This window comes from Toxotes jaculatrix, chromosome 6 (assembly GCF_017976425.1).
Source record: "Toxotes jaculatrix isolate fToxJac2 chromosome 6, fToxJac2.pri, whole genome shotgun sequence".
Lineage (NCBI taxonomy): Eukaryota > Metazoa > Chordata > Actinopteri > Toxotidae > Toxotes > Toxotes jaculatrix.
The window spans coordinates 16,783,821-16,797,916 of NC_054399.1; the positions used below are offsets into that span (position 1 = coordinate 16,783,821).

A 14,096-nucleotide genomic window follows, 5' to 3' on the forward strand; every position below is an offset into this window, starting at 1 on the left:
TGTCCTACCACCATCACCACACACCACCACTATCAAGGCACAACCATATCTTCCCTGCTGTATGTAGATCAGGAAGCTGCAAGCTCCACAAATGTTCCATCTTTGTCTCATTACATTATCGGAGCCCCAATTCCTCTGTCCTTCAGCTTTGTTGCAAACATAACTGGAATCAGATTTAAACTCCCTGTATTGTCCCACTTCCAATTAACCTTTAGCTGGATCATTTCAGATAAATTTTGGCTTTTGGCTCATCATCAGGTTCAACAGTTCCAACCAGCTCAGTTCCCCAGGACATACAAAGTGTATGGCCAGCCATGATTTAGTGTAACAACCGCTGGAAGTTTCAGCTTTAATCTGAGTCAGTTTTAATCTTCAGTCACTTTTTGGCCTTGCTGTCTGGCTTGTCCCCTGTATCACCATTTGATGAGGTTTGCCTGGCAGTTGCGGGTCGGACCTTGGCGGGCTCAGAGGATGCCTTGGTGTTGTCAGATTGAGCTTTGGCAGTCTCTGGACGTGTTTTTGAGTCTTTCTTTGGCGGTGGAGGGGTGGCGGGCTCCCAGAGGAAAAACTCATGCAGGAGTGTGTTGACAGCCTCTGGACACTCCATCATGACCATGTGACTGCCATCCTCCAGGACCTTAAGGAAGCTCAACAGGAGGATCTGACAAAAATTAAAAGCAAAAAAAGACTTTATATGCTTGCCACTTTATATTTTGTGTCAAAGCACTAGCTTGCTCTCAAAAAAATCAAAACTCAAATCATACCATAATTTCAACCTCTAGAGGAAGGATTTTAATGTCTTAAAATGGGAATTTCTCAGGAGACAGACAAGCAAACTGAAGTTGAGAGAAAGACACAACCTTATCCTCTAAATACAATAGATGCAATGGGAAGGAATCTTATGATGCCCACAGAAATAACTTTGATGTTTTGTTTTTTATAATTTTGACCATCTGGTTCTCTCAGGTCACTTTAACCAAAAGTTTGCCTCATTCTGTAACAGTAGTGTCTTTATTGGGGTTAATTTTTCAGGTTGGATCCTGAACTCAGTGGACTGAGGATGCCTCTTTACCTCTGCCATGCGCTGATCTTCTTCAACCGGAACAAACTTGTCATGCATGCCGTGCACCAGCAGGATTGGCACTGTGAGCTCAGCATGGTAGACTTCATCCCCCTCAGGCCAGTACTGCCCGCTCATCATGGCACGTAGCACAAAGGACGACACATTGAAGGCATTGTTCTCCTTCAGCAGCTGCTTCTCCTTGGCACCCTGCCGAGCAAAGCCAGCCCTGTGGGGGACAGAGCAGAGGAGATTTACCTGAATTACTAAAAAAAAAAAAGTATTATTTTGATGACATCAAACTGTGGGTTAAATAAACACACACACAGTACCACATGAGGGTAGAATACATATAGGAGACAAGCAACACAAATAATTAGGTATCTCAGCAGGAAAATTGTATCTTTTGACACAGTCATGCTGTTAGCCTGAGAAAGACAAAGGGATGCCATTGTAGTCTAGTATGTTTATCATGCTCATTGTTTGTCTGCCAAATGCAGTTATTTATTTGACTTATCATGACTTGTAAATAAATGTTACAAGTCGACATGTGCATGCTTGTGTGTGTGTTTCGTTCAGCTGGTGTGAGTAAAATGCAGAGAATAAATTTTCCCAGCTTGAGGGATCAATAAAGTAATAAACTAAAACTTAATCCATGTAATTTACCTGTAGTAGCTTTAAATTCCGTTCTGTACAAAATTCTTGTATTTTATTACAAAACAATCACTTAGATGAGCTAATGAGTTTTAAATTAAAAGCTCTATCTGACCGACCAGATTCTGCGAGACAGACAGGAAACGGATTACGTGTTTTTATGAAGAATGCACTGTCTGTAGCAGTTCAATATTTTTTAGTCTACTAATTATGAACATGTCAACCAAACACAGCGCTTTTGTCTCTGTTATTGTCCTGTTGCAGTCTGTCTTACTTGAGAAAGCTCCAGGCTAAAAGCGGGGAGAGGCAGTGAAGCACACAGGTGGGTAGGTTGAAGATGGAGCAGAGGCTGGGCTCCAAAGCTGTGGGACCACCTCCGTTGATCATCACCATTTTGTGGATCTGCTCTGGATATTCATGGGCCAGGAATGTACAGAATGACACACTAGGAAAGAAGAGGAGAAGGTTGGTTACAGGATAGGCAGGCTTTTTTTGTGGTCCTTTAATTAGAATGTATTAACCTGGAAAGTATGTTTGAGAGTGGAAATTCTGGCATTTATGGGCAAAGTATTTGGTAAATACACTGTAGAGCAAATATGAAGTCTTCAGAAGAACTTCAAAGTACTATATCAATTAGGGATGGTGCCGATCTGATCCAGTATCCGTATCGGGTTCCGATACCAACATATTTCACGGATCGGAAATTTCCGATCCAACCTGCAAAGATTTCCGATCCATGAACCATGTCTGTGCTTTAACGTTGCCTGCTGAAATGAGACTCCACAAGTGATTCCCTGCCGGCTGCTCTGCTAACTGGCTGCAAAATGTGGAATGGATTTCCTGAACGGCGGCGTGTCTCATTACTCCATGTCACATTGAGACACGCCTCCACAGTTTGCAGCCAGCTAGCAGGTGAGCATTGAGCAGCACCGTGGCTAACCAACATTTCAGTTCAGTTTCACCAACATGTCCACTGTGTGGTAATATTTTGCACTAGAAACACCCCAAAGCAAGACAGCAACGTGCAACGTTTGCAGAGGGGCGGAAGCTCCATCGCAACCTACAAGTGGTAATAAGTAGCGATTATCTCGATGCTAACATAATATGGAAAATCCCTTTGACAGGCTAGCACATTAGCATTTGTCGCACTATTAACTATTACACTCAAACGATAAACCAAAGCGGGACACCTTAACAGGTAAGTCATACAGGTAATTCACACACCAACAATATATTGTTGCAAAATCAGTTACAAGTATTGTGGCAGGTAACTAAATGGAGCTGCACATAATACTGCTGTTAATACTGCTGTCAGTTGATTTTGTATATTTTGTAAATATGTTACTATAACATTTGTCAGTGTTGATGTAATTACATAATATGTAAATAACAGGTCCTGCCATGCTCACATTACCTTTCTGGACTTCTCATACTTTTATTTTACTTTAATACCATGGGGAACCAATCAGAGACAAGGGGAACCAAAAAGTATGTTTTTGTCTTTATACAGTGTGTCTATCTAAAAAAAAACAACAACAAACAAACAAAAAACCCTGCAACTGAAGATTTTTATAAGTCATAGTGACATTTCACTGCTTTTGTTAAGGACATATTGCTTTCGGTTCCACTGTGTTTTTTATGTGAATGTTTGGATTTTAAAATTTACCCATAAGAATGTCCTATGAGAATATTCCTCTTGCGTGCATATCTCTTGAAGATTAGTCTCATATCCTCAGCCAGGGCATAGAAAGTGTACGCTGCAGCTATCTGTGGTGCGGAGCTGGCTCCGTGACCTGCCAGGTCCGGGGAAATCACTTCGTAGCCCAGCCGAGAAAAGTATTCCAACTGGTTTCCCCAGATATCCAGTGAGCCTCCCACTCCATGGATGAAGAACAGAACCACATCTGGATGCGTCCCTTTACAGGCTGATATCTTCCTCTCACTGTCAATCACCACAATGCGCTTGGGCTTCCGCCTGCGTTTCCTGGGTTGCTGGGCCTGGTCAGTCTGTCCAGCACCAGGTGCCTCTCCTCCTGCTCCTGTTTCAGATGCCCCATTGTTTCCAGCTGTGATAGAGTCTGATCTTGCCTCAGGGATGCGGACGGGTGGTGAAGAGTTACCACAGTCTGTAAGTTCAACCTCTACGGTGCTGTTAGGTTCTGTCTCCCCATTCTGGCAGTTTTTCAGCTCTGCACTCGCCCTGTCGCCTAAGTTCTCGATGAATAGCTGTCCATTACGATATACTGTGATCTTTCGTTTGCAGCTGACACTCCCACACTGCGCAGTGGGTTCCTCCACCACTGGCCGGTCAGGGATGATGTGTCGAACCCGCAGGACACGGCCTGGTTTCACCTCCACAAACTCGTAGCCATCGGCAGGTTCTGAGGTTTCTACAGGGACCACAACGTTGGCAGACTTTGAGGTCAGGCAGCAGAGAAGACCTTCCATAAAGCTGGTCAGCATGGCTGCCAGTCTGGAGGGAATACATTCATATAGAAACACATTTAGATCAGCACAAACTTGCAAATATAAATGAAACAAGGTCACAGAAAAAAAAGGAACCACAGTTATAAGCAAGTACTCTATTTAACTCAAAGCTATATAGACTATAAAGATGATAAAAACTGTTATATTGAGCCTAGAAATCTAGATGAGCTATATCAATTAATTCTTTCAACTTGTGAATATGTCAGTTGACAGGTGATAGAGCTTGCTAAGAATATTTGAAGTTCAAATTATGCATGTCTTTGTTTCAATTCTCTGATAACAACAGTGAAATAGAAGTTGCATAGTTGTGTATACTACAGAAACTAATTTTAAAAAGAGTATCACGATATACCATTATCATAATGTACTTGTAATTTTCCAGAAGAACTTTACATCTCTACATCGAATGAGCATCTATGAACCCTGTGTCTTTCAAAGAAGTAAACAAGTTCTTGTGCCTTTACAATCTGGTATCTAATTACGTTTTAAACCCTTGCGACTTTCGTAAGTGAGCAGCATCCTCCCTCCATGTGGCCTTTGCGGGGTATTAATAGACAGGGACGGTTATAGCTCTGTGAGTTAAAGCTGTCCACCATGTGATCACTCTGCACCAGCACACACTGCTATACTGTCCACAGAACAACCAACAGTAATTAGTGGTGCTTTTTATGAGTAAGGACTAGTAAAGATTATGGATATTCATATTTTTTAAAATCATATTAAAGAATAGAGTTAGATTATTACTTTTAGTCTAAATTAAGCTCATATAGAGAGCACACTAGCACATACATTCACATGATCTTAGTCATGGAAGTGCTCATGTTATGATAAATGTGGAGAAATGATAAACGTGCACATCAAGAAGTACGGATTTCATGATTATCCTAAAACACCTACCTACGATAATGAAATAGCTTTTTCATGAGATCAAAAAAATAACAGTATCTTTTGAAAAAGCACAAACAATTTACAGTCATTTCATATCCAAAGACTGGATGAGACTATGTATAATGCATGTCTCATAAGCACTACAGTGACAGTATACGGTATATATTGTCAGTTGATTACCAGCCATGGCAACAGCCGAGCAGCCAAACAGGGTCTGCAAGTCTCTCAGCTTGTTGCATTATCTTGCCTTCCTGCTGCTCCCCTGCCTGCTAGAGGGGATTATACTCTCTGCCTACACAACACAATCTGTCTATCTCTTGGTGAAAACAGTGACACTGTACGGCAAGAGTTTTACCCTCTGGGAGATTTGTTGCATCTTTTTCTGTACTTCCAACCCATCAGCTACTGCTTTCATCTGGGGATTATGAACACAATGTATTACAGCATTCCTGCTTTGCTGGCTATTCTCATGCCCTTTTTGCTTATACTTGCACATCCTCTTTCCAAACAGCAGTGTTGTGCAGTGCTGTATGTGTACTAAGGAGGCTGAGCAGGCCATTTGGATATCATTCGGGGTGACACATTGATCACTAATATTGCTCTTGCATCAAAAGGCCTCCATTGTCCAGGCACGAGGTGTGACCTGTGATTTATGCAGTTCTTTTTGTGTGTGTGTTCTGTTTAGTAACTTTTAGTTTCCCTACCGTGGTCTAAACCAATCCAAAAACCTTTGTCCACCCCTAAAAACTCCAGTACAGAGACTCTTTTTCAGTTACAGCTTATAAAGTTGTAGAAAATCACACTTGGAAGTAACTAGTACTACGTGGAACTAGTACTACAGTGTTTTTTTCTGTAGGCCACTGGAGCAGCATTAAATGCTTTGTTTAAGAGCACTTCATTGGAGGGTGATGAGGGAGAAGCAAGTGCTTTCCCACTCAGATTTGAACTGACAACAACCAATCACAGGCCCCGACTAACTGTTCAAACTGAACAAAATGTTCAACACAGTTTTATCCTTCAGCAACATCCCAAAGATGTGTTTCATAACTGTGGGGGTTTCCTCCTCCTCCATGATGTTTTCCATTTAGACATATGATTCACTGCTATCACGCCATCTGTGAATTTACTTCCTGCTGCAGTCGCTACATGTTGTCAGTGGCTGCAGGAAGCCGTTATATAATGATTCACAGGTCAGACACAATCACAGTGGGGGACTGATGCCCAGAAAAGAGTGTGTGTTTGACTTAGGTACTGCACTTGCTTGGTAGTAAACTATAATTTCATCAATGAACATCTATTTGCCTGTGAAATACATCATTCTTTTCTGCATGAAAAAAGATGCCACATGGAAGAACTGAATTACAACATTGTGTAATACACATCTTAAGTCCGGATGTTGCTTTGTATGAATACATGTGATGTAGCAGAACTAATGAAAAACACTACAGCTTTGAATGATTTAAGTCATTTATTAAGCATTTAGGCAGAGTTTTATGGGAGGGCTGCATCCTGTCATAGGTTGCTTATTATGTGAATATATGTTCTGCACAATGGAACTCATTCAAAAATAAATTTTGAGTCATTTGAGACGTGCTGATCAAAGCTGAATGGATTATTCAAAATGGACATTTATAGTGTCCGTTCAACAAAACTGCAAAAACTTACACAAACCTAACGTGGTAACTTGTGCAAAACAAACAAACAAACAAAAAAAAAAAAAAAAAAAAACAGTTGATCTAGGCTTGTTGCTGATTTCAGTGAAATAAATCATCTTTTACGTGGTCCTTTGGGTGAAGCTCGTGGCCCTGTCTATTCACTAATGACAATAAAAGGCAGTTGAATAGGCCACTCACTGGTGTCTGATGCAGCAAATAAGGTAAGTGCGAGAATGTTTTCTCTTTTAGTTTAAACTGTTGCCAAATAAAATTCAGTTATATAATATTATACTAAATAACCCGTCTGTCTTGGCTGAAAGCAGCGTAATCTATGTAGCGACCTACTTCATGTTGGCTGCCAAAATCCATAGGTTATGGTGATCAAAACAATTACAGTACAAGAAAAAAAAAACTAAACAAAACGAAACAAAAAAATACGAGGCAATAGGATAAAGAAAAATACCTACCTCGATATTCCCGAAAACTCTGCGTGAAATATGATCAGATTGATGTGGTTTTCTTATGAAGCATGGAGGAAGTAGGGGAGCTATAATCTGTTGCAGTCAATCCAATAATCTAATTTATCTGTGTTCTGTTGTCCTGTAGGCAGCCTCCACATGGCGGCCACTATCAGCCTACAGGCAGCATTTCTTTCTGTGGTTCAGAAGTAGATCCATATATCTGTATGTTCTAGCGCTCCAGTTCCCTGTAGGAACATCAGTGACAACGAGTGGAGACGCACCGGAGCTCAGCAGGATGTCAGGGTGTTTTAAATCCATCAGCTGTCGGTGCGACTGAACCGCTGTTACCTCCGTTTGCGGGTGTGAGGAGCTGCCCCCTGCTGCTATGTGACGCGAGACAACCAGTGGATACATTAGTGGAAAAACAACAACAACAACAACAACAACAACAACAAAGTGTTCTTAGTGTAAAAGGCTGCCCATTTAAATGTTTGATAAAAAAAATTAAATTCCATACAAAATAAGTTAACAACAAAGTGCCACTTTGCTTTTCTGCAGAGATTAAAATAGCTGCAGTAAATCAGATTGGTTTGCTTACTTACCTAAATGATACTCTTTGATGATAAGGCACCGTTTATAAACTGTTTATGAGTGGTTGCTGTTACAGGTTGTCAAAAAAAATTTTTAATAATATATATATTTAACTCTTTTGTAACTCTTTGATTTGATGATTTGTTTTGAAACCCCTTATTAATGATTTATTAAGAAAGAAAGAAAGGCATCTCCTCCCCATAACTTGTGATTATTTTGGATTTTAATATTTAAAATATAGTACATAATGTGTTTTACCCAAATCCTCTCCACTAAGCATGAATAAACTCTCTCCATCTTATCAGCATTCCATTTGCCAGCATCACAAGGAGCTGGTCCTGTGGCTGTTGCCATGGCTGTTGTTGCTAGGTAACTACTTGTTGGGAGTCCAAGGATGCAGGTGCCAGAGTGAGGTGAGAGCAGACCACACAAATCAAGACCCAGCGAACCCTCAGAGCTAATTACTGTATCATTTAGGTTTCCCTCCAGCTATAACATATTAAGGTTGGTCTTTCAGTGATGTAGAAGGCATTTTGTGGTTAAACTTTTGAAATCAACAATATTTGCCAGGTTTAAACTATATTTAACTGGGTAATTGAACTTTTTTGTTGAAATTCCAGATCAAACACAAATTATTATTCTAAGTAATGCAATTACTATAGTGTTTTATATAACACCAGTGGATCTCTAGGTTTAAGCAATATGAAGCAAACAGTTTGATTGCCTTCAGTCATATGGAATTACAGTGACTGCCATACTCTTTCACAAGCTGACCTAGTATGTCCATTCACAGATGAAACTTCTCATAATGTAGTAAGATCACCAGATGACCTAATATGCAATACTTAATATTTAATGTTTACTGATAACACTGTGCAATATCTGTATACTGTGCAACATCTGATAATGTGCAAAAACCCACACTATATATCAAACTCTATAATAACCCTATTTATTCTTCTTGCATATGTACACAGCACCTCAGAACTGTGCACCTTTCCGCTCCTCTTTTATATTTTTTATTTTTTATATTTTCTATATTTTCTTTGCACTATACTTATTCTGTTCTATTCTATGTTATATATATTCTACATACATGTTAGCACTGGAGAAGGAGTTGCTTTTTATCTCATTGTACATGTAAAAACGTATAGTGACAATAAAAGGCATTCTATTCTATTCTACTAGCTAAGTTTAAGTTAAGGATGTTTCATTACCTAACGCTGATAAAACAAAACAAAACAAAACAAAACAAAACAAAACAAAAAAACTAATTGTATCCAAGTCCAGTTTTGACAGAACATAATGCCTTGATGGTTTTATGTTTGTATTCTTTTTATGCTCTTGATTTTATTAGCCTGGTTAACTTTACCATGGGCTTACACTTAAAACACTTAAATTGAAACTGACAAATCAGTAGCTGCTGATGCTTTTTTTTTTTTTTTTTAATGATGCTCATCATGTGCAGAGCAGATTACCTTGTCCACTGCCTAGCCTCTCTTCTGTTAAATGATTGGCTGTATGTTCGAGCTCCTACCACGTGGTTGAAAGGGTAGGCCAATGGACGCGCTCGGGGCGTGGCCAAGAAAGCATCGCTACCATCATGCTAGCTGAACAAGTCCTGTAACTAGCTTTGCTAACCCATGCCACAACAACTTGGGTTGTTTTTTCTGATTGTGGTATCTCCTTTTCATGGACACTGGGACGTAGAATGGAAACAGCAACGTGTGCGTGAAGGTCGTTGTTTCGTTTGCCAAGAGGACCGGAGAGGACAGCTGCCTTGGTGAACTAGCCAGTAAGCTAGCGCGGCTAACCGTAACATTCTCACACTGTCTGCCATCACGACCAGTACAACAGACATCAAGCCAGTCGGCGTTTCGACGTTTCTACCATCATCATGGAGAAGGTACTTATTCCCCAAACACCACGTTTGTGATGTTATCTTAATACGCTGCGCTACAGTTCTCAGAGGACATATAATAACAGCGAGCTTTCTAAGAAACAGTTAGCTGCTAGCCACACCTGCTCCTCCTGTTGGCATTCATTTACCAAGGCCAAGCCGGCATCGTTTTGTGCTCAGCTCTGACTTGCTAATTTGAAACCACTTGCCGTACAGTCGATCTGATATCACCACCTCCAATCACTGGAGGTGGCCGGGGACGTTACAGAGAGAGCAGCAGGCCCATTGGCGTGCAGGGGTTTCTTTGATGAGGGAACGCCCAGCACCGACCTCTTATCTTGCAACTACAGTCATTTGCAAGGACACCTCCGCTCCTCTGTATTAGAAAGCTTTTGATACTTACTCTTTACACTGTTGTTCTGTTGTTATGAAATGCCACAGGTGAATATCAAGTCTGTTTGTTAACAGTAGAATCTTTGTGTAGGGTAGATTGACAGATGACCTAAGATATAGGGTATTTGAAAGATATGAAAGAAAAGACTTTTGTCAAATGTCCCTTTCTTCCCACAGGCAGATTTCTTGAAAGGACTTCCTGTCTACAATAAGAGCAACTTCAGCAGGTTTCATGCAGATTCTGTTTGTAAAGCATCTGTAAGTAGCCCATAATTTCCTGAGACTGTCGCTAATCCCAATGAATATTTTCTATGGATTAGATGTTTAACAACTATATATATATTTACTCATATATCAAGATCAAAATAAATAAATACACATAAATCATGCATGAGGACAATGTACAGCTACAGTTACCCCTTTCTGTCCTGTTTTACAGAATCGGAGGCCCTCGGTGTACCTTCCAACACGTGAATACCCATCTGAACAGAGTAAGTACCAAACTTACAGTGAATAGTCTCTGCGAGTAGTCTTTAATATTAAACAATAAATGGACAGTAAACTGTTATTAACAGAAGCCTTTGTTGTGGTTGATCACTGAGGTGTTTTCAGGAAATGCATGTAAACCAAGTCTACATTGGCATTGTTCTGTGGAGATTGTGCCCTGAATTGATCCGTTTTAAACTCTACTTGTTAGTAATATACTGACTGTGTTTGCTCTGCAGTTATTGTAACAGAGAAAACCAACATCCTTCTGCGTTACCTCCATCAGCAGTGGGACAAAAAGGTGAGCATGTTCAGTTCTTTGGAGTTACTTTCCTAAGTCTGGCTTCATTTATTGACGGTAATTTTCTGACTATTTATAAAGGACTCAGTTACTTATGAGCATCATAAAACAATGAATAATCTTTGATCTTTGGTAGCTTGATTGTAATTAAAAAGAAACTTTGTGGTTTTACTGAGTGCTGTACAATGCTTTGTGTCAAACAGAATGCAGCAAAGAAAAGGGAGCAGGAACAAGTTGAGGGTGGCAGCCCAGCACCCCCAAGGAAGATCGCCAGGACAGATAGCCAAGAGATGAATGAGGACTCATAAATGTATGTGTGTGCATGGATGTGTGAGTGTTTGTTTGTACAGGGTATAGCCAGTGTAAACTAACAAAAACAAAGGATAATCCCACCTGAATACAGACTTCTGACCATTACAGTAGTGTAACAGGAAGCCTTTCCTGTCATAAAATCAAGAAATCACCCATAAAGAATTCTGGAAATTCCTGTCAACAAATGATGTGAAGATAGAGTGCATCAAAAGATCACTGTTAGTCGCAACATTAACAGAGCAGAGCCATCACCAGAGAGGGAATTTTATACTGGTGTTTCTTTAATTAATGTTGGCAATTCCCTGAGTGGGTTAGTATATATGTATATGTTTGTATGCATGCTGAGCTGTGAGCGTGTGTTTATTGTGTAATGTACCGTATGTGTGAGATGAGTGAATAGTTGAACAAGTGTCAGAGTAGATTTAAGATCAGAGATGGACTTGACAGATATAAGTCAGACACTACCCTTAAAATCAGTCTCATAACTGGTACATGACTTGTGTAGCCTTCTGTCTCCTGGAGAGTCTGTCCTGATATGTGCGAAGATAACATTTTGTTACTGTTAATTTTATTATAACTATTATTGTTTATGTATGGCAATGAGCTTCCTGCCAGCCACAGTGCCCGCCCTCTCAGTTTCACTGCCCACTCTGCAACCACATGGGGGCATTGCAACATTTCTCCACACTGTTTGAATCAACAGAACCAAGAATGCACTGTGAAGAACAGCACAAAGTAGAAGCAGCTCTTCCCCTTAGATGTGTGTTTATGGTGAATATACATATCTTCATTCTATTCTGGGACTTGTGCTTGTAGGGTAAATATTGTGTTGGTGTTACTGAGAAATATTTTTACATCTAGCACCACCTTCTGGCCAATCAAAGCCCTCAAGAAAGGTTTTGGCCTTGAGTTCTACCTTTTCTTTCATCAAAGGATATAAAAGAAAAAGAAGGAAGAAGTTACGACCAAATATGAAAATGTTAATCATATTGTTGGATTTTCAGTTGCACAACTTGGTAACAGCACAGATAGTGAAGAAAAATATGTATTGTAATGTATGGAAAAGGGAAAAAAGAATACATTATGTTGTGTGTAAATAATTACCAATACCAGAATTAGTTTATCTGATGGAACATCTTTGTGTCTGCCTTTTTGTAAAATAATACATGCCCATGGATACAGTAGAAAATCACCCTTGTGAAAGGAAAGACAAGAGCCATGTACCCAGTGGTTGTTACCTTGCCTTGCATGTTGATGTTTTCACGACTGGGTCTTATATTCCTGGGCCAGTAATAAAACTTAAGGGGTGTTGGAGTTGTGATGTTATCTCGGGGGTCTGTGGAAGGTATAAGCCTAGAGGCCTTACAACCTGTTGTCATGGTTTAGACCCTTTTGCTCCCCCGGCTCTGGGCCTGGGATAAGTTAACTGTTCAGCCTGTCTTTGCAAGAGGCCCACCTGGTTTTTGTCTGAGAGCTGGCTTAGGTGAACACGAGGGGGTTAAAGGGGTGTTATATTTTAAGCCACAGAATGCACAATAAGCATGCACAGCAAAGTGCAGTCGCCATCCTGCCTTGTTCCAGAGATTCAGTTTGTATTGGTGTCATATACTGTACAACACTGAATAAAGCTTTTTATTAAATGTTCTTACCACTGCCCATTAAGAGTCACATCAAAGCCTCCTGTCCTTCCTGTCCTTTTATCAGTTGATGCTGCAGCGTGGGTTCATAGTGTGGTCAGACATCTACGGTGTAAATACCCTGTCTGTTTTTGAAGCGTAAAAACCATGTTAGGCTTCTGCTCAGATAGACTGTTCTACTACACCCTAAGCCTTGCCCCATCTCCTGTGTTAGACATATTCTTTTTAGCTTTGCTGAAATAAAACTGGATTGAAACTGGGTTTCTGTCATGTGGTGCTTTAAATACATGATTATATTTATGAAATCTCTGTCTTAAAGGAGATTCTGTAAAGCCTTGATCTTGAGGAGAATAAATTGTGAGGGAGAAAAAGAGAATCGTGTGCAGTGTTCTTTAGAGCTGTGTTGATAAAATCGATTCTCCTGAATCGATTCTCATTTTCTAAAGATCGATTCATACGTACTCGCGTACGAATCCGCGTCATAGAATTCACGCATGCATGCGTGGTGTAAAGCAACCAAACAACATCGTCGGACAGTAAGCAATGCTTAGTTAACGTTAAAAATAAAAAAGTGCAAACTTGGGCATTACTAAATTACGTCAGACAGTAATTGTCCAATGCTATGTTCATTGTTTGGTAGCTTCCAACTGGGGAGTTGTAGGTTTCAGCACGTCATACGGCCCTAAGGCGTCAAAAAATGCCAAAAAAAGTCATTTTTTTGTAAGACCTCAAAATGTCATAAAAAACGTCATACTATAGTAAGGCGTCAAAAAATGCCAAAAAAAGTCATTTTTTTGTAAGAACTCAAAATGTCATAAAAAATGTCATACGGCCGTAAGGCGTCAAAAAAATGCCAAAAAAGTCATTTTTTGTAAGACCTCAAAATGTCATAAAAAACGTCATACTATAGTAAGGCGTCAAAAAATGCCAAAATTAGTCATTTTTTTGTAAGACCTCAAAATGTCATAAAAAATGTCATACGGCCGTAAGGCGTCAAAAAATGACTTTTTTTGGCATTTTTTTGTAAGACCTCAAAATGTCATAAAAAACGTCATACTATAGTAAGGCGTCAAAAAATGCCAAAAAAGTCATTTTTTTGTAAGACCTCAAAATGTCATAAAAAAGTCATACTATAGTATGGCGTCAAAATCGGAAAAAAGATGTCAAAAATTTTTTTAGCCTCAAAATGTCATAAAAAACGTCATAGTATAGTAAGGCGTCAAAATTGGCCAAAAAAAAGTCAAAATTTTTTTTACCTCACAATGTCATAA

At 39.8% G+C, this 14,096-nt stretch overlaps 2 protein-coding genes across 2 annotated transcripts; one reads left to right on the forward strand and one right to left on the reverse strand.

Annotated features, from left to right (window-relative positions):
- Positions 1–187: 187 nt before the first annotated feature.
- abhd8b (abhydrolase domain containing 8b) lies at positions 188–4,177 on the reverse strand. The gene is made up of 4 exons (XM_041040656.1): positions 3,381–4,177; positions 1,989–2,159; positions 1,073–1,289; positions 188–661 (listed from the first exon to the last, which is right to left on the reverse strand). Exons 1-4 carry the CDS (start codon positions 4,175–4,177, stop codon positions 377–379), a joined length of 1,470 nt encoding a protein of 489 aa, XP_040896590.1. The 3' UTR covers positions 188–376.
- Positions 4,178–9,382: 5,205 nt separating this feature from the next.
- Positions 9,383–13,084, forward strand: dda1 (DET1 and DDB1 associated 1). The gene is made up of 5 exons (XM_041041194.1): positions 9,383–9,702; positions 10,267–10,347; positions 10,529–10,580; positions 10,815–10,876; positions 11,080–13,084. Exons 1-5 carry the CDS (start codon positions 9,694–9,696, stop codon positions 11,182–11,184), a joined length of 309 nt encoding a protein of 102 aa, XP_040897128.1. The 5' UTR covers positions 9,383–9,693; the 3' UTR covers positions 11,185–13,084.
- The last annotated feature ends 1,012 nt before the right edge of the window (positions 13,085–14,096 follow it).